General features: G+C 39.3%; 1 protein-coding gene across 2 annotated transcripts in view; it reads left to right on the forward strand.

Moving 5' to 3' along the window:
* Positions 1-23,832, forward strand: part of MYOM2 (myomesin 2) — a 218,157-nt gene that overhangs the window by 166,033 nt on the left and 28,292 nt on the right. For both annotated transcript variants that reach the window (XM_040349806.1, XM_040349807.1), the window contains 7 exons: positions 4,153-4,297; positions 6,216-6,275; positions 7,930-7,997; positions 12,577-12,690; positions 12,862-12,949; positions 15,144-15,182; positions 23,256-23,361. In XM_040349806.1, coding sequence (XP_040205740.1) covers positions 4,153-4,297; positions 6,216-6,275; positions 7,930-7,997; positions 12,577-12,690; positions 12,862-12,949; positions 15,144-15,182; positions 23,256-23,361 — 620 coding nt within the window. The remainder of the gene's footprint in view (positions 1-4,152; positions 4,298-6,215; positions 6,276-7,929; positions 7,998-12,576; positions 12,691-12,861; positions 12,950-15,143; positions 15,183-23,255; positions 23,362-23,832) is intronic.

Below are 23,832 nucleotides of genomic sequence, written 5' to 3' on the forward strand. Positions count from 1 at the left end.
CTACAGTATATACGATAAGTCTTTGGGTTAAAGCGGATTTCCACCCAAAAGTGGAACTTCCGCTTACTCCACTCCTCGCCCCCTTACATGCCACATTTGGCATGTTTTTTTGGGGGGGGGAGTGGGGGCTTCAGGAGGAGTGGGACTTCCTGTCCCACTTCCTCCTTCCGCGAGGGGCTGCTAAGGCGATATGTCATATCGCCTTTTGGCAGCCCCTCCCTCTAGGCGATCGCCTGGGACACGTGACAGGTCCCAGGTGATCACCTGTCCAATCGGATGGCGCATCGCCGCTCGCACATGCGCAGTGGGTGCCCGGCCGTGAAGCCGAAAGGCGGGTGCCCACACTGAAGACGGCAGCCGGAGAGGGGGGGAGAGGAGCGGAGCCCCGGCCGGCGCATCGCTGGAACGTGGAGCAGGTGAGTGTATGTTTATCAAAAGCCAGCAGCTACACTTTTTGTAGCTGCTGACTTTTAATAAACATTAAAAATGACCGGAACACCCCTTTAAGTTCACAGAATGCTTCTTAAATTTGTTGGGATTCTTCTAGCAGATGATAACTCTGTCTATCTATACGTTTTGTATACTGTACACCCAAAAAAACAAGTTTTGAAAGATGCTGTCCATATTAGAAAGTCAGATATCAGTATACTATTTGTCTATGAAAAAGTATACCAACAAAATGGCGCCTTTTGGGGATCAAACAAACAGCTGCCCCCTTTAAAGTGAACAAATCACTAAACTGTGTAGAATTATAAAGTAAAGAATAAGGCGCGATACATGTTCTGAAGAGCCATTCACGGTGAAACATATGTAGAAGCAGAGGATCCATCATTTCCGGGTCCATATTTGATACCCCACATCAGGCTTTGCCCTTCAGAGCGAGACATGGAACGCATGCCACCCTCGGGGATCAGCTGACTCCCACATGCTGTTTACACCTAATGCCAGGCCAGGCAACATTAAATCCCCTTCCTGAGTGGCCATTGGAGTGGATTTATGCCATTAGCGGAACCAATCTGGTGTTCCCAAAGTATTTTTTGACTGTCCTGTAAAAAGGTGTCAAACAGCTCTGGTGAGTGGCCATCTTCATACTGAGCACTCGTGGTGGAAGATCTAGAAGTTTTATCTCAGAGCATTCCGTTCTGGTGTTGGGATTTATTCACTTATGGACTTTATGCTTTCTTATTTTTTCATTAATGTGCACATTTAAATTTGATGCAGTGTTTTTTTTTGTGCCAGTTTTTCACATGAACATGTATAGCGCCTTATTCTTTACTTTATAATTCTATACTATTTGTCTATGCTATGTATATCACTATAATGTTTCATAGTTGCCAATATTTATTTCATTGTATTGAACAACAAAGGTATTTTAGTGTTGTATTAAGGTACTGTCTAAATATCACATCAAAGTATAGAACAACAAGATCAAGGGAAAGAAAATGGTATAATAGAAAATTCCCGAATATGACCACTTAATGCTATAATGATAGAAATAATATTTTTTTTCTATACGAGGGTTTTGAAATATATAGGCACAGACACTGAAACCATTTCAGAGATTAGTTCTCTGGCTTCCTACAAGATATATAGGCCTAAGTCCCCTTTTAAATGCACCAAGATTGTTATTAGATATGTCAGAACATACAGATAGAACATATCTTCTCATACACAGTGCCTTGAAAAAGTATTCTTACCCCTTAAAATTGTCCACATTTTATCATGTTGTCACCGAAAACATAAATGTGTTTTATTGGGATTTTATGTGATAGATCAACACAAAGTGGCACATAAATGTGAAGTATAGGGAAAATTATAAATGGTTTTCAAATATTTTTTGTAAAGAAAAATCTGAAAGTGTGGCGTGCATTTGTATTCAGCCCCCTTTACTCCGATGCCCCTAATTAAAATCTAGTGGAACTAATCGCCTTCAGACTTCACCTGATTAGTATATAGAGTCCACCTGTGTGTCATTTAATCTCAGTGTAAATATAGCTGTTTTGTGAAGCCCTCAGAGGCTTGTTAGAGAACATTGATAAACAAACAGCATCATAAAGGCCAAGGCGCACACCAGACAGGCCAGGGATAAAGTTGTGGAGAATTTTAAAGAAGGGTTAGGTTTTAAAAAAAAAACACCCCAACCTTTGAACATCTCATGGAGCACTGTTCAATCCATCATCTGAAAATGGAAAGAGTATGACACAACTGCAAACCTACCAAGACATGGCCGTCCACCTAAACTTCTGGACAAGGAGAGCATTCATCAGAGAAGCAGCCAAAAGGCCCATGGTAACTCTGAAGGAGCTGCAGAGATCCACAGCTCAGGTTGAAGTATCTGTTTACAGGACAACTATTAGTTGCGCACTCCACAAATCTGGCCTTTATGGAAGATTGGCAAGAAGAATTGTTGAAAGAAAGCCATAAGAAGCCCCATTTGCAGTTTGCAAGAAGGCATGTTGGGGATACAGAAAACATGTGGAAGAAGGTGCTCTGGTCAGATGAGACCAAAATTGAACTTTTTGGCCTAAAAGCAAAACACTATGTGTGGCAGAAAACCAACACTGCACATCACCCTGAACACACCATCTCCACCGTGAAACATGGTGGTAGCAGCATCATGTTGTGGGGATGCTTTTCTTTAGCAGGGACAGGGAAGCTGGTCAGAGTTGATGGGAAGATGGATGCTTCAAAATAAAGGGTGGAGGTTCACTTTCCAGCAGGACAACTACCCTAAACATACAGCCAGAGCTACAATGGAATTGTTTAGATCAAAACATATATATATATGTGTTAGAATGGCTTAGACCTAAATCCAATTGAGAATCTGTGGCAAGACTTGAAAATTGCTTTTCACAGACGCTCTCCATCCAATCAGACAGAGATTGAGCTATTTTGCAAAGAAGAATAGGCAAAAATTTCACTCTCTAGGGGCCAGATTCACAAAAGAGATACGACGGCGTATCTCCTGATACGCCGTCGTATCTCTGTGATCCGCCCGTCCTTACTATGCGGCTGATTCATAGAATCAGTTCCGCATAGATAGCCCTAAGATCCGACAGGTGTAATTGACTTACACTGTCGGATCTTAGGATGCAATTCTATCCCGCCCGCTAGGTGGCGAGGCCATTGCGGTCGGCGTAGAATATGCAAATGACTAGTTACGGCGATCCACGAACGTCCGCATTACCCGTCGCTCTAACTTTACGTTGTTTTCGTCGAGATACGCATCGTAAAATTAGGGCTGCCCTCTAGGTCGACTAATCAATGTTAAGTATGGCCGTCGTTCCCGCGTCAAAATTTAAAAAATCACGTCGTTTGCGTAAGTCGTCCGTGAATGGCGCTGGACGCCATTTACGTTAACGTCTAAACAAATGACGTCCGTGCGACGTCATTTAGCGCAATGCACGTCGGGTAATTTTCCCGACGGAGCATGCGCAGTACGTTTGGCGCGGGAACGCGCCTAATTTAAATGGTGCCCGCCCCATTTGAATTAGGCGGCCTTGCGCCGAGCGGATTTCCGTTACACTGCCGCAAGTTTACAGGTAAGAGCTTTGTGAATCAGGCACTTACGCTGTAAACCTGCGGCGGTGTAACGTAAATGGGATACGTTACGCTGCCGTGGAGCAACGTAAATGTATCTGAATCTGGCCCAATATGTGCAAAGCTGGTAGAGACATTCCCAAAAAGACTTGCAGCTGCAATTGCAGTGAAAGGTGGTTCTACAAAGTATTGACTCGGGGGGGGGGGGGGTGAATAGAAATGCACGCCACACTTTTCACATATTTATTTGTAAAAAAAAATTGAAAACCATTTATCATTTTCCTTCCACCTCACAATTATGTGCCACTTTATGTTGATCTATCACATAAAATCCCAATAAAATACATTTACATTTTTGGTTATAACATGACAAAATGTAGACAATTTCAAGATATATAAATACTTTTTCAAGGCACTGTATGTTTGGTATGTATATGGGTCTATCTTTTATCTGCAGTCTACATAAACAAATATAAAAGTGATCTTTCAGACAAATCAGTATGATCCTACTTGATATATTACAGTGACTGAAATTTACAAGGTAAAATGTTATGATTGTATTCTAAATTGAAATGTGAATAATCACACTGTGTTCTGCATCTTATTTTTTAGAGCCATAGTATAAAATTCGATAAGTCTGCTGGAGTTATTGAGATGGTCATGGACAGATTTACAGTTGAAAATGAGGGCACATACACTGTACAAATTCAGGATGGAAAAGCCAAGAACCAGTCTTCATTAGTTCTCATTGGAGATGGTATGGATATCTGTATGAACGTGAATAAAACTGTAGAATTACATGAAATACCAGTCGTCATTTTGGAGTTGATTATAAGCATTAAAACTGTTAAACTCTAGAAAAAACTATTAAAAGTCAGTAGCTACAAATCCTCTAGCTGCTGACTTTTAATAACAGGACACTAACCTGTACAGGGAACCATCACTATCCTCACTTGGATTCGTTTTTTACTAGCCTTCAGGTTCCCAGTGCTAGCATCTTAAGTGTGGGCAGCCAGCTATGCTGCTTGTGGCTTGACAGCCGGCTGCCTACTGTGCATGAGTGAGCCGTGCTGTGCTTTCTGAATACAAGCATACCCCACTTTTAAGTACACAATGGGGTTTATTTACTAAATCTGGAAAGCGCAAAATCAGACTCACTTCTGCATAAAAACCAATGAGCTTCCAGATTATATTACCAAAGCTTAATTGAAGAAGCTGGGGTTAGAAGCTCATTGGTTTCTATGCAGAAGTGAACTTGCTTTTGCACTTTCCAGCTTTAGTAAATAAACCCCATTGTGTACTTAAAAGTGGGGTATGCCTGTAGTCTTCTGGGACCTGTGATGTGTCACAGAAGAATAAGGGGAGGGAGTGGAGGAGAACTTCCACTTGGATTGCCTAGGGTTGGCATTGGGTACCTGTCAAAACTAGATACCTGCTCCCCCCCAAAATATGACATGTTGATTTTTTGCAGGGGGGGGGGGTGGACTTAAATCACAAATGTTCCCTTTTGGATGAGGTTCTGCTTTAGGGTTTTTCATGTAACTTAAAGCAGACCTTCGCCCATTAATATGGCTGTTTCTTTTCTGCCTGCTCCTCCTGCCTCTTACACAATTGTGATTTTTTATTTAAATGTTTTTAATTGTTACATGGTTACTTTCTCCACCATTGTTCTCTGGGAGAATAACATGTGATCTTGTGTGGGTGCAGACACACTATGAAGTCTATAGGACCTCGCAGAGCAGCCTGGTGTGTCTGCAAATGTGGAATGTTCTGGCTCTGCAAGATCTCATAGATGATTTAGTGTGTATGTGCATGCGCAAGATTTTGGGACAAAATGGTGGCAAGGAAGCACAGTGACAGAAGCAATTGTCAGAGAATTAAAAAAAAATAGCTAGGTGGGGGCGAAGTTCCTCTTTAAGCAAAAAACACAGTTGGAAGAGTTAAAACCGCTGATGACAGTTTTTCACTTTCCTGTGTCTCTTCTGAAAATATTCCTTACTTCTTGTCTTGAAATTTCTCTAGAAAGAGAACAAAAAAGCACTTTGGTTTTAGCAGAGTAGGTAATCACCTAACAAGCGTTTATTACTGCGTGTTTCTCTGTTGGGAAGAATGCCTATCACTTTCTGTACTAAAAAAGCCTGTGCCTCTTTTGTTAAAACTAACAGAATGGTTAGTACTCCTGCCTTGCAGCCCTATGGTCATTGGTTTGAATCTAACCATGATGACGCTAGCTGCATAGAGTTTGCATGTTCACATTGTGTGGGTTTACTTCCACACTCCAAAATTGGCTTTTGATTACAAAGTAATCTTGTGTATGTATGCATGTGAGATAGAGACCATAGATTGTAAGCTTCTTGAAGGCAGGGACTGATATGAATAGTACAATATATGTAAAGTGCTGCATAAAATAGTTGGTACTATAAATACCTCTACCTTTTTTGCGGCAGAATTTACAGTTTACAGGTTAAATTTTCCAAGAACATTAAAAACGACAATGTCCCCTTATATCAACGAGTTAATGTAAAACATTAGTAATGCAAAAATGCCTTTGCTATTATTCTCTGAGAATAAAACTAAAATTTAGGAATGATTTTACTTGCCATTGTATATTTAATTTGTCTTTTTTATCTATGCACATTGCTTAGTTCTAATGCATTTTATCTTTACATTCACAGCCTTCAAGGCAGTACTAGCGGAAGCTGAGTTCCAGAGGAAGGAATACATTAGAAAGCAAGGTATAATGGAATAATAATAAGTATTGCATCAATTAAATGATCTACATTCATAAAAAAATCTGTTTTTACAGTTCAACAAGTGCTGCTCTAATTAACATGCATTCAACACAGCTTGTTAATATTGAAAACACGATAAACAGAAAATAGTATGAAATTACGTCCTGCCTTTTAGTTGTAGGGGTTAAAGTGTTATCCATATCACACCTGCGTTAAAGAGGCAGGTTCATTAGAGTGGCACAACTGCAGTAAATCGTAAAAAAATTATGCTATGAGTTTCTCCTTCAGTAATTGCTGGAATTTATCATTTAAAATGGAATTTGAACACACACCATTACACTTAACGTAAAGTAGAAAAGTACTGTCTATTCATTCCCTTATGGTAATAGCTCTGATGAAAGTGCTTCATACACCCTCATCATATCCAACATTTTAAAATTAGTTTCATGACATTTTATAGAATGTAATCATTCATATATTTCACAGAATTAATGTGACATAGTTCATCATTTTGATGTGATGCTGTTATTATGCAATATGTTATGTTTACTAGTGGCTCTAAAAAGTTAGGTGCTGATGCAAGGGTTTAACTTCAGATGCTGTACAACTTATCTCAAAAAAATTAAAAGATACTACTGGACTTCCTGATGTACCATTATCTATCATTGTTTTGTTGCAGACAGGGCTATAGCCATGTTTTCAGAATATCTGTTTGCAGGATTTGATCAGATATTATATATGTTGGGGTGCATCGGAGTCAGAGAGGCTTAGTAATCCCATTTGCCACAGCTGAGAACAATCTACCAGGTTGACATATTCTTACAATATGGAGGCACTCATGACCATTCCCTGCAGTGACAGTGGTAGCAGTAATTTTGCTTTAACCAGATATTGTTATACTGTTCATATTTGGATAGGAATTCTGGGATTTGCTGGAGTGTACGTGCATTCCATTGGGTTTTCCACTCTATATCAGAAGCAGACTGCTTTTTCTATCTGACTTCTACATATTTGTGGCTTCCTTTTGCCCTACCCTCAATATGTTAGGGTTCAACATCTGTGATTTCAACACACACCACACATATTAAACCCTTTTTAAATGATTCTCTCCATACTTATTCTTTATCAGAAATCCAAACAGCGAAGTTGTTACAAAAAACTGACTTACTGCAGCTATATGCCATAATTTCCTCTTATGCCCAAGGCACAGGTATACACAGGTATAACAGGAATATACAGTACAACTAAAGCCTCATACACACGACCGAGTTTCTCGGCAAGAACCAGCAAGAAACTTGCTGGGATTTTTTTTTGCCAAGGAAACCGGTCGTGTGTACATTTTTTCGACATGGAAACTGTCGAGGATCCCGTCAAGCCAAAAAGAGAGCAAGTTCTCTATTTCCTCGACGGGAATGGAGAAACTTGCCTTGTCGAGTTCCTCGACAGCCTAACAAGGAACTCGACGAGGAAAACGATGTGTTTCGCCCGTCGAGTTCCTCAGTCGTGTGTACGAGGCTTCAGAAGTATCAATGATCAGCCAGTAAACAGACATGATTTAATGAAAAAATTACAATCAGTTCAGCGAATACATGTACAAATAAATAATAATCAAACCAAAGCTGTTTCTGATGCCTAGTGTAATTTCTCCAATGTACAGGCCCCCATTTCCAGGAATATTTGTACTGGGAGATATCAGAGGAATGTGAAGTTCTGCTTGTTTGCAAGGTACTGTATGGTTAACAGCTTAACTTCTCATGTTCTATTTAAAAAAAATATCTATTGTTTTCTGTTCTGTTCTATTGATGTACCAAGCCTGTGATGAATTCCTTCCACAGAAATATTTTGTATGTCGGAAAGAGATAGTCTTGTAATGTGAGCATTGTATGTAAGGAAAATAATATATTCAGTGTAATATATAACCCCCCGCAGGAGCCACTAGGTTGATTTTTCTCTGTTCTTTGCCTTGAATCAGTGAATGTCCTCAGCTCCTCTGACACACCTGGTTGAATAGAAATTGCTGCAAGCACTTATAAGAACACAAGCACAGATACTTTAAAGGCGGATGTGAATTAGTGCCAGGAAATAGACACAAGACTATATAGTGGTAAATTAAATCAATAATATTAGTATGGTTTAGAGTAAATGGTGGTATAAACATACATGAGCAGATAAAAGGTAGATTCAGACACAGTCTACTAGACAGTATAATCACTATGCCAAAGTAACTTAAAATAAAGGGCTGTATTACTAGACTGAAATCAACTCATTAGTCAGCAATAAACAGTACTTATAAGAAATAACTGCAGTGTGGTTAAGAATAATATAACTGAACCCTCTGTTGATAACCCTTTCGTTGGCGGCTAGGATTGGAGGAAGAGCATGGCGGTTATCGCCTGGTTGGATGCAGGTGGAGCAGGTGACACAACAAGTAAAAGTACCTATGTCTGAGTTCTGGGATGACAATTCCTCCTCTGCTGCAGATATGGTAGTTTGGGACATTTTCAAGGCGGTAATGAGAGGGCAATATATATGTATCTGCCATCAAGGCTGTCTGTAAAGAAAATTCTGCGGAAAGGGAGAGGTTGCAGTCTGAAGAGCGTACGCTGGAGGTGGAATACGCGGATGCCACTTTTGCATCCTTGGAGGGAGCTAAGCATCAGCTTGCTTTGTTTGACACAAACCTTGTGCACACTACATTGCTTCTTAGAGCTGAATCACTGTTTGAAAATGGGAACAAAAATGGTACGTTATTGGCAATGCTGTTGGCAGATCAGAGGGCTCCGGTCAGTGTACCATGTATACGCTCTGAGACTCTGAGGCTGTTATGCAACATTTTGTTGAGTGCTATTCAGCTTTATATTCTCCTATCCTGTATTATGATAGGGGGGAATTGATAGACCTCCTGTTGAAAGAAATATAATACTATAACTGGTATAGAGTGCACTCTAGGAGAATGGTTAGGATATGGTGCAATGTCCCCTTAGAGGTACCTCTTGGAATAAGCAACTGGCAAAGGCCTCTGTGGAGCAGCTATGGGGAAGACAGTCCTTTGTCCAATTTCTTCAGCCAGCTAGTGTTGGGGCCCAATTTTCCCAGTGGTGAATATCAGTACAGTCCAGTAAAACTTGTAGGTAGGGAATAAAGCTATTAGATAACTGTATAGTCAGTTCCTAAAGGGCTCAGTCTGCAACAAGCAAAGCACACTGGACAGAGATGTTCACTGATTGTAACCAATACAGTCCGGGAAAATGCAGCATTTTCTCTGACAGTCTCTCTTTGGGGAATGTAATTCAAAAACTCTTGACTTCCACAGTAGAATCTCTTCTCTGGACTACAATTACCATAATGCAGTGTCGTCTGTCTCAGTCTGTTGAACGCTTCTTGCTAATCAGCTCTCTTTGGATGGAGAGCATCTATGAACAGCAATTTTCAAGTCTTGCCACAGATTTTTAATTAGATTTGGGTTTGGGCTTTTATTGGACTATTCTAACACATGAATTCCCTTTAATCTGAACCATTCCGTTGTAGCTCTGGCTGTATGTTTAGGGTTATTGTCCTGCTGGAAGGCGAACCTCTGCCCCAGTCTCAAGTCTTTTGCAGACTCTAACAGGATCTTCTTCTAAGATTGCCCTGTATTTGGCTGCATCCATCTTCCCATGAACTCTGACCAGCTTCCCTGACCCTTCTGAAGTAAAACATCCCCACAACATGATGCTGCCACCACCATGTTTCATGGTGGGGATGGCGTGTTCAGGGTGATGTGCAGTGTTAGTTTTCCACCACACAAGGCCAACAAGTTCAATTTTAATCTCATCTAACCAGAGCACCTTCTTCCACATGTTTGCTGTGTCCCTCACATGGCTTCTCACAAACTGAAAACAGGACTTCTTATGGCTTTCTTTCAATAATGGCTTTCTTTGTTATAGTCTCCCACCTGAGCAGTTTAGGTGGACAGCTATTTCTTGGTAGGTTTGCAGTTGTGCCATATTCTTTCCATTTTTGGATGATGGATGAATCTCTGTGAGATGTTCAAAGCTTGGGAATTTTTTTTTATAACCTAACCCTGCTTTAAAGTTCTACACAACTTTATCCCTGACCTGTCTGGTGTGTTCCTTGGCCTTCATGATGCTGTTGGTTCCCTAAGGGCCTTTAACAAATCTATGAGGGCTTCACAGAACAGCTGTATTTATACTGAGATTAAATTACACAGAGGTGGACTCTATTTACTAATTAGGTCAATTCTGATGGCAATTTGTTTCACTATATTTTAGTTAGGGGTCAGAGTAAAGGGGGCTGAATACAAATGCACGCCACACTTTTCAGATATTTATTTGTAAAACATTTTAAAAACCATTTATCATTTTCCTTCCACTTCCCAATTGCTTTGCCACTTTTTGTTGGTCTATCGCATACAATCCCAATACAATACATTTAAATGTTTTGGTTGTAACATGACAAAATGAGGAAAATGTCAAGGGGTTTGAATACTTTTTCAAGGCACTATATATGGAAACCATTGTATTTTGTTAGTTGGTATTTAAGAGGAACTGAACTCTGGTAGCTGAGTTGAAAAAGACAGGCCAATGGCAAAGGACTGGTCACCAGTATTGCTTGTGGTCTCCCTACAGCCGATCTTTTCCCATTAAAGCTATGTTGTGTACTGTGTCTCTGTGTGGAGAAAACCATTTTGGCAGAGGCAGGAAATTACCGTATTTATCGGCGTATAACACGTACCCCAATTTTAAGAGGGGGGTTTAAGGATACAATGTTTTCACAGCCCTCTTTACAGTACACAGCCCACCTACCCAGTGCACAGCCCCCCCCATTCATTATACGTCCCCCCCATCCAGTACATCACCCTCCTCCATTATACAGCCCCCCTCCGAAGTATACAGCTCCCGTCCATTATACATTCCCCCATCCAGTACACATCCCCCTATACAGTACACAGCCCCCCATCCATTATACATCCCCCCATCCAGTACACAGCCCCCCTCCCCAGTACACAGCCCCCCATCCATTATAAATCCCCCCTATCCATTATACATCCCCCCATCCATTATACAGCCCCCATCCCCAGTATACAATCCCCATGAATTATACATCCCCCATCCATTATACATCCCCCCATTCATTATACATCCCTCCCATCCAGTACACAGCCCCCCTGTGCTCCCAGAAAACCCCCAGTCTCCTGGGACAGTGCTGCCAGCATTCTCTACAGTTAAGTAAAAAAAAATCACTGTCAGCCCCTTCCACACTGCTCCTCATGGGTCACTCCCATTGCAAAACAAAGCTTCCATATACCTCAATAGCTCCATTTTTTTTCACTGACCTGGTCACATGACTGATCTCCTCTGATGTTGCACAGATGGTCATGTGACCGCTATCCTCCTCCAATCAAAGCTACACTCAGAGGAGGAGGAGAGCAGCAAGAAAAAACTCAGCTATAGAGATATTTACAAGCTTCCTTTTACAATGACACTGACACAGGAGGAGCGGTGTAGAAGGGGCTGGCAAGTGACTTTTTTTTCTCAACTTTAGCCTATGCAGGGAGCGCTGTTCCAGGGCCATGGGGGGCAGACCGCCTGATCCCCGCCCCATTGGTAAAACATGATATCGGCGTATAACACGCAGGCACTGTTTACCCTCTGTTTTCAGTAAAAAAAAAAGTTTGTGTTATACGCCGATAAATACGGTACTTCCTGCCGAGAAACCCGAGAGTGTGTATACTTACCTGTTGCCGTGGAAACCCGTGCATGCTCGAAATTACTTCAACACATGCGCGGTAGCTTCCTAGACATAGGTAGGGTGCAGCAAGATGGCGGCGACGGCATTGAATGTAACGAGCGCATGCTCGTCGTACGCAATGACGTCACGTGTTCTTGCCTTCCAAAATAACCACGGTTCTTTTGAAAGGAGTGTCTGTACACTCGGGCAGCAAGAGATTCTTGCCAAGAATCTTGTCAGGAAAAACAAAGTTTTTTCCTGGCAAGATTCTGGCCCGTGTGTACGAGGCTTTACAGTTTCTCTCTGGAAACATTCTTTATTTCCTGCATTTATATAACACCTACCTGAAGTAGATTACAGTGTATTGTTCCTACCACAATCAGAAACACACTTAAACACAAATTAGGTGCACTTTTATCAGACATCAGTAACTTTTCCGGTACATTTTTGGGTTACGGGAGGAAACAGGAGTACCTGGAAGAAAGACAAGTGAATCTACCTATATGTTTTTGGGTTGTGGGAGGAAATGGCAGTGTCTGGATTAAATACATGCAATTTTATTTTAATTTTACAGGTGGCAAATATAAAGAAGGAAACAGTGTTTAAATGGTACAAGGATGAGATACCAACAGAAGCATCGGATGCTCCTGACCTGGAACACGGAGTGTGCATATTCCGCATTCCTAAGGTAATATTTTAAAATCAAACCCTTGCTGTGTTCTGTATATTGGGCCATAAGCTTGTTTACAGACAGCTCAATACTGTTTTTTCTATAGGTGTACAGATGAGTAGTCTATTTCTTTTTATGATGATTCTAAATGTAAAATAAAAACAGTTGACAAATGTTATTTCTTTACAGTTGACAAAAAAAGATCAAGGTGAATACAAAGCAACACTAAAAGATGACAGAGGCCAAGATGTGTCTATTCTTGAACTATCTGGAAAAAGTAAATATGTATTTATTATGTCATTTTTTATGAAAAGAAGTAACACACACACACACACATATATATATATAATGCATGTTGGCAGTGTACCGCTCAATGCGGGTACCCTGTGCATGGGTACAATAAGCTGCTGCATGAATTTATATGTCTTTAGACTGTAGTTCTATAAACAGTAAAATATATATAATATATATATATATATATATATATATATATATATATATATATATAAAAACAAAACAAAAAACACAACAACTTTTGATGAAACCTTTTGGTAGCTTTTTGGAAGCTAAAACAGAAAAGTGTGTTGCAGGATCCATTTTATATGTTATCACCCACTCCAAATACATTTTGTTTGATGCTTATCCTATATATACTGTAGATATGGTTTGGGAGCTTGTGCCTAGCACATTATGAACAATTTTAAGAGCTGCTAGTACCAAAGATGCCTATGTAAACATAAGTCAGGAGTTAGTTTTGTAGCTACATCATATTTTCATAAGTTCTGGCAAGTAGTAAGCAGGGAATATTTAGGTGCTGTTGATAAGAATAATAAATGTTTTTCTGGTCTATAATTTGTATAGTATCTCCCTAAAACTCCCATTACTTTATAGCATACCTAACAGGATAGCCGTGTTACTTTTGTATTGTGTGATGACATGGCATGGCAAGATAATAGAATTCAACTTTAAATTTGACATGCTGTAATTCATTTAATTACCGTATTTATCAGTTTATAACACGCACCCCAATTTTAAGAGGGAAATTTAAGGACAACATGTTTTCACAGTCCCCTTTACAGTACACATTCCCCCTCCCCATGCACAGTACACAGCCCCCCATCCAGTACAGAGCCCCCTCCCCCTGCACAGTACACAGACCCCCAACCAGTGCACAGCCCCCCCATCCAGTACACAGCCCCCCTTTCCCCTGCACAGTACACAGCCCCCCATCCAGTACATAGCCCTCCATCCAGTATACAGCCCCCCTCCCCACTGCACAGCCCCCATCCAGTTCACAGCCCCCTCCCCCTGCACAGTACACAGCCCCCTTCCCCTGCACTCCCAGGATACCCCAGTCTTCTGGAACAGCACCATAAGCATACTCTACAGTAAGAAAAAATCACTGCCAGCCCCTTCTACACTGCTACTGCTGTGTCACTCATTGTAAAACAAAGCCTCCATATACCTCATTAGCTCAGTTTTTTCACTGACCTGGTCACATGACTGCTCTCCTCTGGTGTTACATATATGGTCATGTGACCGCTCTCCTCCACCAATCTAAAGAGGAGCGGGAGGAAGAGAGCAGCCAGAATAAACTGAGCTATTGAGATATTTACAAGCTATGTTTTACAATGACACTGACACAGGAGGAGCAGTGTATGGGAAGGGGCAGACTGCCCACACCATTAGTAAAAAAAAAATTGTGGTGTATAACACGCAGGCACTGTTTACCTTCTGTCTTCAAGGGAAAAAAGTGTGTGCTATACGCCAATAAATATGGTAATTGTGCTCTTTTTCCAAAAGCTAACTTCTCATAGGCTGCCCTATGTTCATTAGATTTCTCATTAAACTACAGAAAGTTTTTTTAAAAATCTAATTTGCATGACAATATCTGTGAAGAGGAATTTTAAGTTATTAATTCTCAGCAATCCCACTCATTTAACCCTGTCAAATATATACCAGTTTAAGCAAATCAACCTCAATGTGTATTTTATGTGTACATAGAATGATTGCAATCTTTACACACATGAAATGTATGGTATATTTATATAATGAAAGATGGTAACGCTAGTATAGTATTTGACATTACTATGCATTACAGTTCATATCATAAAAAATAATAAATTTATATATGCAGTTTCCATCCCAACAATATATGCAACATTTTACTAAGCATACACTACAGCAAAAACTATATTTCTATAAACATTTACCTCACTAAACATTTTAGAGCAGCAATTATAATTCTGCTGTGTAAACAAAGTCAAATAACTAATCTGGCATTTTATACACAAGATTTGAATGAAGATGAATAATGTGGGACTTTATTGCATGTCATGCCATCATGTGCGTGATTAAAAAGGAAATTGCCCTTCTGTAGATGTGTTTGCACCATATTGTTCTGGCTCTTATGTATGTATTTATCTTTTCTTTTGAGTTTCTGTGTTTATAAATGCTTTTTCTCTCCCCAGTGTATGAAGACATTATTCTTGGAATGAGCAAAGTCAGTGGTAAGGCAATATTTCTTTCGTATTCCATTTACATATGATTAAGCAAAAAGCACTCAAGCAAAATACATCAATAGGCAGTCCATTTTAGGGGTCACCAGTGGAATGATAAGGCTCCATGCAATGATAGCTCAGTAAAAACCTTTGAGAATATAAATAGTTACGTAATTTATTTATTTGTAAACATGTGTACATAAGGGCTACTCATGGCACTAGTCAAAGTATTTTCACATGTTTACTAAAGTCAGTTGTCTATTAGATGCAGTGAAAGAGGACCTGGTCTCTGGTAGCAGTGTCCAAATATGGCAAACATAGGGCAAATGACTGGGCACCAATATTACCTATATGATTCCTAAAGCTAATCCTTACCAGCATACTATGCTTTGCTCTTCACTGTGTCTTTGTGTAGGGGTGGCTCCTGTAGTAAAGACTAACCCCTGATAAATAGAGAGCTGAAAACTGGTAAATGTCCAGCCAATAGCAGAAGAAGTTTAGGAAGCATAGATTCACAGAATGGATGAAGCAGAGGCAGAAATGAGGAGATGCATGCAGTGCAGGCATTCGTGTACAGCTTTTCTTTCAGCAAGCAGCACAGTAATTACAGCACCAAATATCACTACAAATCTTTGATGAGTAGCAGTCAGAAGTAGCAGTGTCTTTTTCATTGCAGATATACAACTCTGTAGGCACAGGAAGTAATTTTCCAAGGAAGAGTTTAGCCTTTACTTTTTTCTCACAGAGAAGTACAATTTATTATCTTATTGCCCTCAGATCATTCACACAGTTCTGATAGCCAAGAGCTGAACAGCATTTTTATGTCTTCCCTTAAGTCAGATGTGCTAAGAGAGAATAGTTAGGTATTTATGGCAACACCTCTTTTAACAAGCAGTCTCTCTAAGCACAGATGGGTCGATTTACTAAAATCGGAGAGTGCAAAATCTGGTGCAGCTGTGCATGGTAACCATTTAGCTTCTATCTTCAGCTTGTTTGAATTAGGCTAGTCATACACCATACAATTTTCTTATTAAATTTCCTTTAGATTTACCTTCAACTATGTAGTGCAAGGGCCTGCCTGATTACATACAAATTGAAAGGGTTTAGGTTTGACCTCCTATTATATGGTTTTGGTAAATTTAAAGGAAAGTTGAACAAGAAAATTGTATAGTGTATGGCCAGCCATAGCTTTGACAAAAAAAAATCTGGAAGCTGATTGATTTGTATGCAGAACTGCACCAGATTTTGGACTCTCCAGTTTTAGTAAATCCACCCCAGAAGGTCTTTGGCCTCACACATCCCTTGGCTTTTAAGTTAATTAGTAAGTATGATCAAGACACTGGAGTTCATGATTCATAACTTTTGGATTCTATTAAGTATTTACAATATTGCAGAGAACTATGACATTTAGAAATCCAAGCAGTCAAGATGTATTGTCGATTGATACCTTGAACACGGACAAATCTGTATGTATACATTTGATTGGATAGAATGGTTTGTTTGCAATTCACTGATTCATCCGGTCATCATACTGATTTGTCCGTTACTGTTATGAGCTTAAATAAATTAACCATAAAGTATTTGGATATACACTATGACAGTAGCCACTGGTGCTAAACATTTACTGCGGGGGTCGGCAAACCATCGCCATCCACCCCCCCCCCAGGGAGATGGACGGGAAGGCAGCGATTGTCGCAAGTAACCCCCTCCCCCCCGCGCGAAAGATGGATGACAGACGGTAAAGCGGTCAAGACTAAGCTCAACATAGGAGGCAGGGGGAATGAAGAGCTGGGCCATTGCTTCTCCTCCGTGCTGAGCAGGAAGTGTGTCCTGGGTTACGATTGGCCAGTTTGGGAGTCCTAAGACTCCCTGGCCAATCAGGCCTCAGTACCTGCTTCCTGATTGGCTGGGAGGAGAATCAGGAAGACAATAGCAAATATTGTTCTGTATATATATAGTTCCAAGGGTAGCCATGGCACTCTATGCTTGAAGTAAATGCCCAGGTGCTCACCCCTAAAGAAATCTGTATGAATTCAAAACTGGTTTAGAGGCACTCATGGGTCTTGTAGAGGAGGAAGATCGGAACTCTACAACATCCATGACTGCCTCAAAACCAGTTTTTTGTATATGTATATATATATATATATGTATATATATATATATATATATATATATATATATATATATATATATATATATATATATATATATATATATATATATATATATACACACACACACACGTGTGCAATCACTATGATACCTCAAGAAACCTGTGTATATATATATATATATATATATATATATATATATATATATATATATATAAAAATATATAAATGTATAGTATAGTTATATTCCACGTAATGCTGCATACACCCTATGTGTTGCCACATTATGTCACAAATTATGTTTCCAATATAAAAAAAATGCAAAAGCAACTGTGCATGTCCATAAAATATAGTCAATAAAAGTTCTTCAATTATCAATGTAAGTGTCTATAATTATTATCTTCCACTTGCAACATAAACACTTTATTTTTTCTGCCACGACTTGTGACTCACTGTAATATCACTTCCACCATGTGTTGTGCAAAACCCATCACCATCATTTCAATACTCTCACCTTGTCTTTTGACCCAATAAAAATCAGGTCTTATGGGCTTTCCCTTTAAACATGGTATTATATACCAGAAGTGGTATTATTCTCTGCTCAATACAGATCTACCTAAATCCACCTCCATTCTAAGGAATCTTTTAATAGTTATATGTAGGAAGCGTCCCAGCCCAATTTTTCCACATTCCTCAACTATCACTGAACTGGCATCTCATTTCAAAAAGTAGATGGTGACCCTGGATGATTCTTGAACAAAGATGGTGCCATCTTTCTTGTTCTTGCTCTGGTTTAGCAGCTTTAGGACTGAACAAAGATGGTGCTGTCTTTCTTGCTTTTGAACTGGCCTGGCTGTTTTAGACCTAAATCTGCCAGACCAAAACTAGAATAAGAAAGATGGTACCATGTTTGTTCAGACATCATCCAGGGCCACCATCTACTTTTTGGACTGTGAAGCTGGTTTATAGTTGAGGAACGTGGAAAAATAGCACTGGGCCGCCTCCTATTTATTTATTAAGCTAGAAGGAAGGTTGGGACTTTAAATGAAGCATGCACCCAAAAGAGTGATAACGGACAATGGGTGTCTGACCAGTAAAATGAATGTTGCAACTGTACTAGCTGAATCTCTGTACCCAGCACACAGGACCATAATACATAATAATAAAATGTATTTCATATATATACATAAAGTATATTATAGCATAACATAATTGCAGTACATGATAATAGAATAAAAAAATGTCAGGCAGATTAATCCATATATCACATGATAACCATATATATGTCATGATTGTTACAGCATAATACACTTAAAAATAGTAAGATTATCCCATGTGGTACATGATAATAGCATTGAAATAGCTCAACGCGTTTTGTGGAACTCTCCACTCATCAGGAGCTGATGCTGATGTGTATCTGAAATTGATAAGATTTATATACTGTTGTACAGGGTCTTAGATGAACTAAGGGGGTGTGTGTGTATAGGGGGAAGAAGGTCGAAACAATATAGACTAGTGTGGGACATTATAAGAACATATCCCACAACTTACAGATCGCCTGCGGGTCTAATTGGTAGCGAGATGGGCTGCAAGCTGGCCGGACAAGTCTGAGTACAGTTGCAACATTCATTTTACTGGTCAGACACCCATTGTCCGTTATCACTCTTTTAGGTGCATGCTTCATTTAAAGTCCCAACCTGCCTTCTAGCTTAATTGCTATACAGAGATGGAGACGCTGGACCTACAAGTCCTTTGCCTCATATAAAGTCCCAAACTTCCCTATTTTCCCCCCTCCATTTATGTCCGCCTCCTATATATAACCATTGAAGGTTTCCTAAAGATGGGGGTAGATTGAAGTACATCCGTATTGAGCAGAGGATAAGCGCACAAGATTTGATTTTTATTGGGTCATATCACCTACTGGTGAATTCTGGTAAGGAATCATTACCATAAAGCGTTAAACTTCTTTAATTGGAAGACCCACCATAGGCTTGGAGTGTAATCTACTAAAGTAGTAACTATTTCATGGGCTATCATAAGCTGCGATCCAAACCTGACTAAATGAGTGCTTGATTCCAGTGCAATCTCACAATAAATATCTCTTTTTGGGGTAAATTGTCTATATTATAACTATAACAAACTGACACTTGGAGCCCCACATAAAAGCCAAAAGGGTACTACAGGGCAATAGAACATTTAAATGATAAGTGGCTAGCCATAGCTAATTGGATGTCTGTTTGTTTAGTTTCATAGCAATAAGAGCACAAATGGAAGCCATAGTTTTGGAGTGACTGCATGTATTTGGTTATTTTCTGTTAAAATAAAAGAGACAGCTGGTTTTGCTGCCTCTGGATTTGTATTCTGTGTTGTATATTGTGCAACATATGACATTTTGTAAGTCATGATCCACATTTGACTTTGATATTGCATAATAGATTTTAAAAAGCCTTAATACCCTTCAGTCTGTTAGCAATTGTAGAAGACAAACCTTTATTGCAATACCGGTTCCGTAGACACTTGAATATAAACTGTATCTTATCTTTTTAATTTTCTTCCTTCCATTCTCAGCCTCCCCTGAGTAATTGCAAAGCTCTCGCTCAAAATGAATTTGAAAGTGTTTTACCTCATTTTAAATTTTCTTTTACTGGGTCTAAAAATGAATATGCTAATGCTCCTTAGTGCATCTGTATTATGAAAGTCTTGCTGACTAATGTGTATTTTTATGTTCAGTTTTTCAAGGAGATATACACATGTGCAGGCTGGGAAGGCAGAGTAAGCACACGTAAATTGTCAACAAAATAGTCTATTGAGATGCTGAGTTGTTCAAAAGTACATTATAGAGAAATGTAGGAACTATTTTAGCCATAAATAGCGTGAAATTGAAATAATGATATATCAACAACATCCAATAGGATTTCTATTTTCTTTTGAAAGATGACACCTTATGGCTCATTAGAGGCAGCTACACGTTTTGTTTCTATTTTCTTTACATTACTTTTCAGAAAGTAGTCCCATATGATTTTACCTGGCTACATATTACATATTGCTACGTTACTAAAAGAATAAAATAGTTTCTCAAGATACATTCTATAGTCCTGCCTGATGCAATAGAAGAACACTGTTAGGATACACATTGAGTTAGGTTTAGATGTGGTGAATGGTTCAGCTATGGCTTATATTTTTTTTTATTCATGCCAGAATATCACTTATGCCCTGTACACACGATCGGTTCATTCATCTGATGAAAATGAACCGATGGATTTTTTCATCAGATATCCGATGAAGCTGACTTTCATCAGTCTTGCCTATACACCATCGGTTAAAAATCCGATCGTGTCCAACGCGGTGACAAAAAAAAAATGACGTGCTGAGGAAAATGAAGTTCAATGCTTCCGAGCATGCGTCGACTTGATTCTGAGCATGCATGGATTTTTGACCAATGGATTTCCCCACAGACGATCGTTTTTTCCTATCGTTTTTTTAACCATACGAAAATTTTAAAACAGGTTCTATTTTTTTTCACTGATGGGAAAAAGACTGATGGGGCCCACACATGATCGGTTCGTCTGATGAAAACGGTCCATCGGTCCGCTTTCATCAGACGAACCGATCGTGTGTACAGGGCATAACTCCCTGTCACTGATTTGGAGGAGTAGAGACTGATAATAACCCTACAAGGATCTATGTGATTCATAGAAATCCAATATTTGTTTTGGTATGTGGGTTCCCCATTGACAGTTCCCACACATAAAGTGGTCCAAATAAGCCATTTACCAGTTATGAATATCCAATCTGATTTGCTGTGGATCTTAGTTTGAGTAAACTGATCTTCTTATCACTAGTTTTAATTGTCAGCGTATACAGGTCTATTTATAGCTGTATTCATTTAATAGTGTTCCTAGGCTATGCATATTAAACTCTTTATATATTCTGAAGCAGTGAAAGCACTTTAAAACAAGCCATTGATCACTTTGAAAATATAGGCATTGTAGATAAATTCACAACAAAGGCCCAGAAATCAGAAACCTTTTTGCATTCTACTTTATATTTAAGCGGAATCTTGGTAGCATGCCAACCTTTCATTGTAAAGACATAGCAGATGTTAGAAACTGACTAGAATTAGATTTTGGAGTCTACATTGAGGGATTCAAGAATCTTTAAGAATTAATTACTTCACATTACATGCTTCTAAAGAGACCAGAAATGGCTTGTATTAAAGTTCTTTTTTCCACATATTACAAATACATAAATAATATAATGTCCATGGCCTTGGCACAGGTGCACTTGAAAGCACTCTGTCAGAAGTTAGCTGTCAGTAACTTGATCAAAAGGACAGTTGACAGTTCGGTGATTTATTGCCAGAAGAACTATATTTATACAGTAGGATGGAGGTGTTAGATTGCTATTGTTTGTGAAGCTAAAATAAGATAAAGCCCAAAACAGTTGCTAATGCATCAAATATAAATGGGACTGGAGAAAATCTACAGAACTCTGAGACCCCATTAGGAAAACAACCTATAAGATGCACACCCCAGCCATACGGATATGGATTTGCAATGTTTCTATGATAACATGTAATATACACTTAGGCCCAGATTCACAACCGAGATACGACTGCGTATCTCCAGATACGCTGTCGTATCTCCGAGTTGCGCCGTCGTATCTATGCACCTGATTCTTAGAATCAGTTACGCATAGATATCCATTAGATCCGACAGGCGGATCTTAACTGCATTTTTTGAGTATGCAAATTAGCTAGACGCGAATTCCCAAACGTACGCGCGGCCGACGCAGTAAAGTTACGACGTTTACGTTAGGCTTTTCCCGGCGTAAAGTTGCCCCTGCTATATGAGGCGCAGCCAATGTTAAGTATTGCCGTCGTTCCCGCATCGAAATTTGAAAAAGTTACGTCGTTTGTGTAAGTTGTCCGTGAATGGGGCTGGACGTCATTTACGTTCACGTCGAAACCAATGACGTCCTTGCAGCATACTTTGGAGCAATGCACACTGGGAAATTCCACGGACAGCGCATGCGCAGTTCCACAAAAACGTCAATCACGTCGGGTCACAGTAGTTTAACATAAAACACGCCCCCTGATCCAAATTTGAATTACGCCGGCCGATTTACGCTATGCCGCCACAACTCACGGAGCAAGTGCTTTGAGAATACAGCACTTGCCCGTGTAAGTTGCGGAGGCGTAACGTAAATCAGATACGTTACGCCCGCACAATTTTACGCGGATGTATGTGAATCTGCCCCTCTATGTTTCTTGTTGAAAATACATTTTACATATTTCCATAAAGTATATGCCAAAGCAAGTTTATGGACTGACTTTTGAAAATTGTGTATTATATTGTCATTCTTAATCATATTTAAAGTAACTAAAAACACAGAATGACCATTATGTTAACACTGAGAGCGTGAAGTAGCAGAAGTGATTTACATTGCCAAAACCCAATTAAACTACGTATTTTTTTTCTATAGTGATATATAATGTTAATAATCTCCTAATGCTAGGAGATACAGACACATTGAAATATCTTGTTATGGCTCTCAGAAGATAAAGTCTATTATAAAGATAATTACTGAAATTACTGAGTGTTTATCATTTTATAAAGAAAAATACACACCAAGGCATGTTGTGTTTGAAAGATCATTGTTAAGAAAGCAATGTAAAAATAAGGTGGTTTTGAAAGAATAATACCCTAAAAAAACTGAGAACTATAATGTCTTATTCTAGCTGTCTGCATCCTTGAAGGAGGACTGTCCAAAAAATGCATCAAAGTCAGTTATTTAAACTATTTCAAATATAACTGAAGCTTACAAAGGATACATCTGTGCATTGACGAAAATAGCTCTTCTTGCTAAACCTACCAGAGAACTACTGTGCTTTTCTGCCTTCCCAAACAACATTTCTAAGCAAGGATAAAAGGACATGATATCATGTAGTGTTTCTTATTCATTTTTTTAGGATCATCCGCTTCTGAGCTGAAAATCCACTGCACACCAGAAGGAATTAGATTCCATTGTTCCATGAAATACTTCTCAGAAGACATGAAAGTGTCCTGGTACCAGAGGTATGGAGTCTATTAACAATGTTCCTTATCATGTTGAACAAGCTCTAGGTTGTCTTAACTCATAGTAGTCTGACTACATTTATTGTTCTTTGAAATAAGTAATCAGAAATGTAACTGGCTGCTATGGACAATGTAACTTGCCTTCATATCATTATAGTAAATTAAACAACTTAAAGGATAAGTTCGCCTTTTTCTGCAGAATTTCACTTTTCACAATAAATAGAAGCATTTTCCAATGGCATTCCTGACCCAGCCCTCCCAATGTGCTTTTCTCTTACTTACCTCATTCACATGATATTTTGAACACCTCATATGGAACCCTCTTTAGAGGGTTTTATGGTAGAATTTCTCTTTTCATAATAACTAGAAGTATTTTCCAAAGCCATTCCTGGCCCAGCCATCCCAATGTGCTTTTCTCTCACTTACATCTTCCACAGGAGGATTAGAATCTTGTCAGTTTTGTTTGAATCT

Source organism: Rana temporaria, chromosome 4 (genome assembly GCF_905171775.1).
Source record: "Rana temporaria chromosome 4, aRanTem1.1, whole genome shotgun sequence".
Classification (NCBI taxonomy): domain Eukaryota; kingdom Metazoa; phylum Chordata; class Amphibia; order Anura; family Ranidae; genus Rana; species Rana temporaria.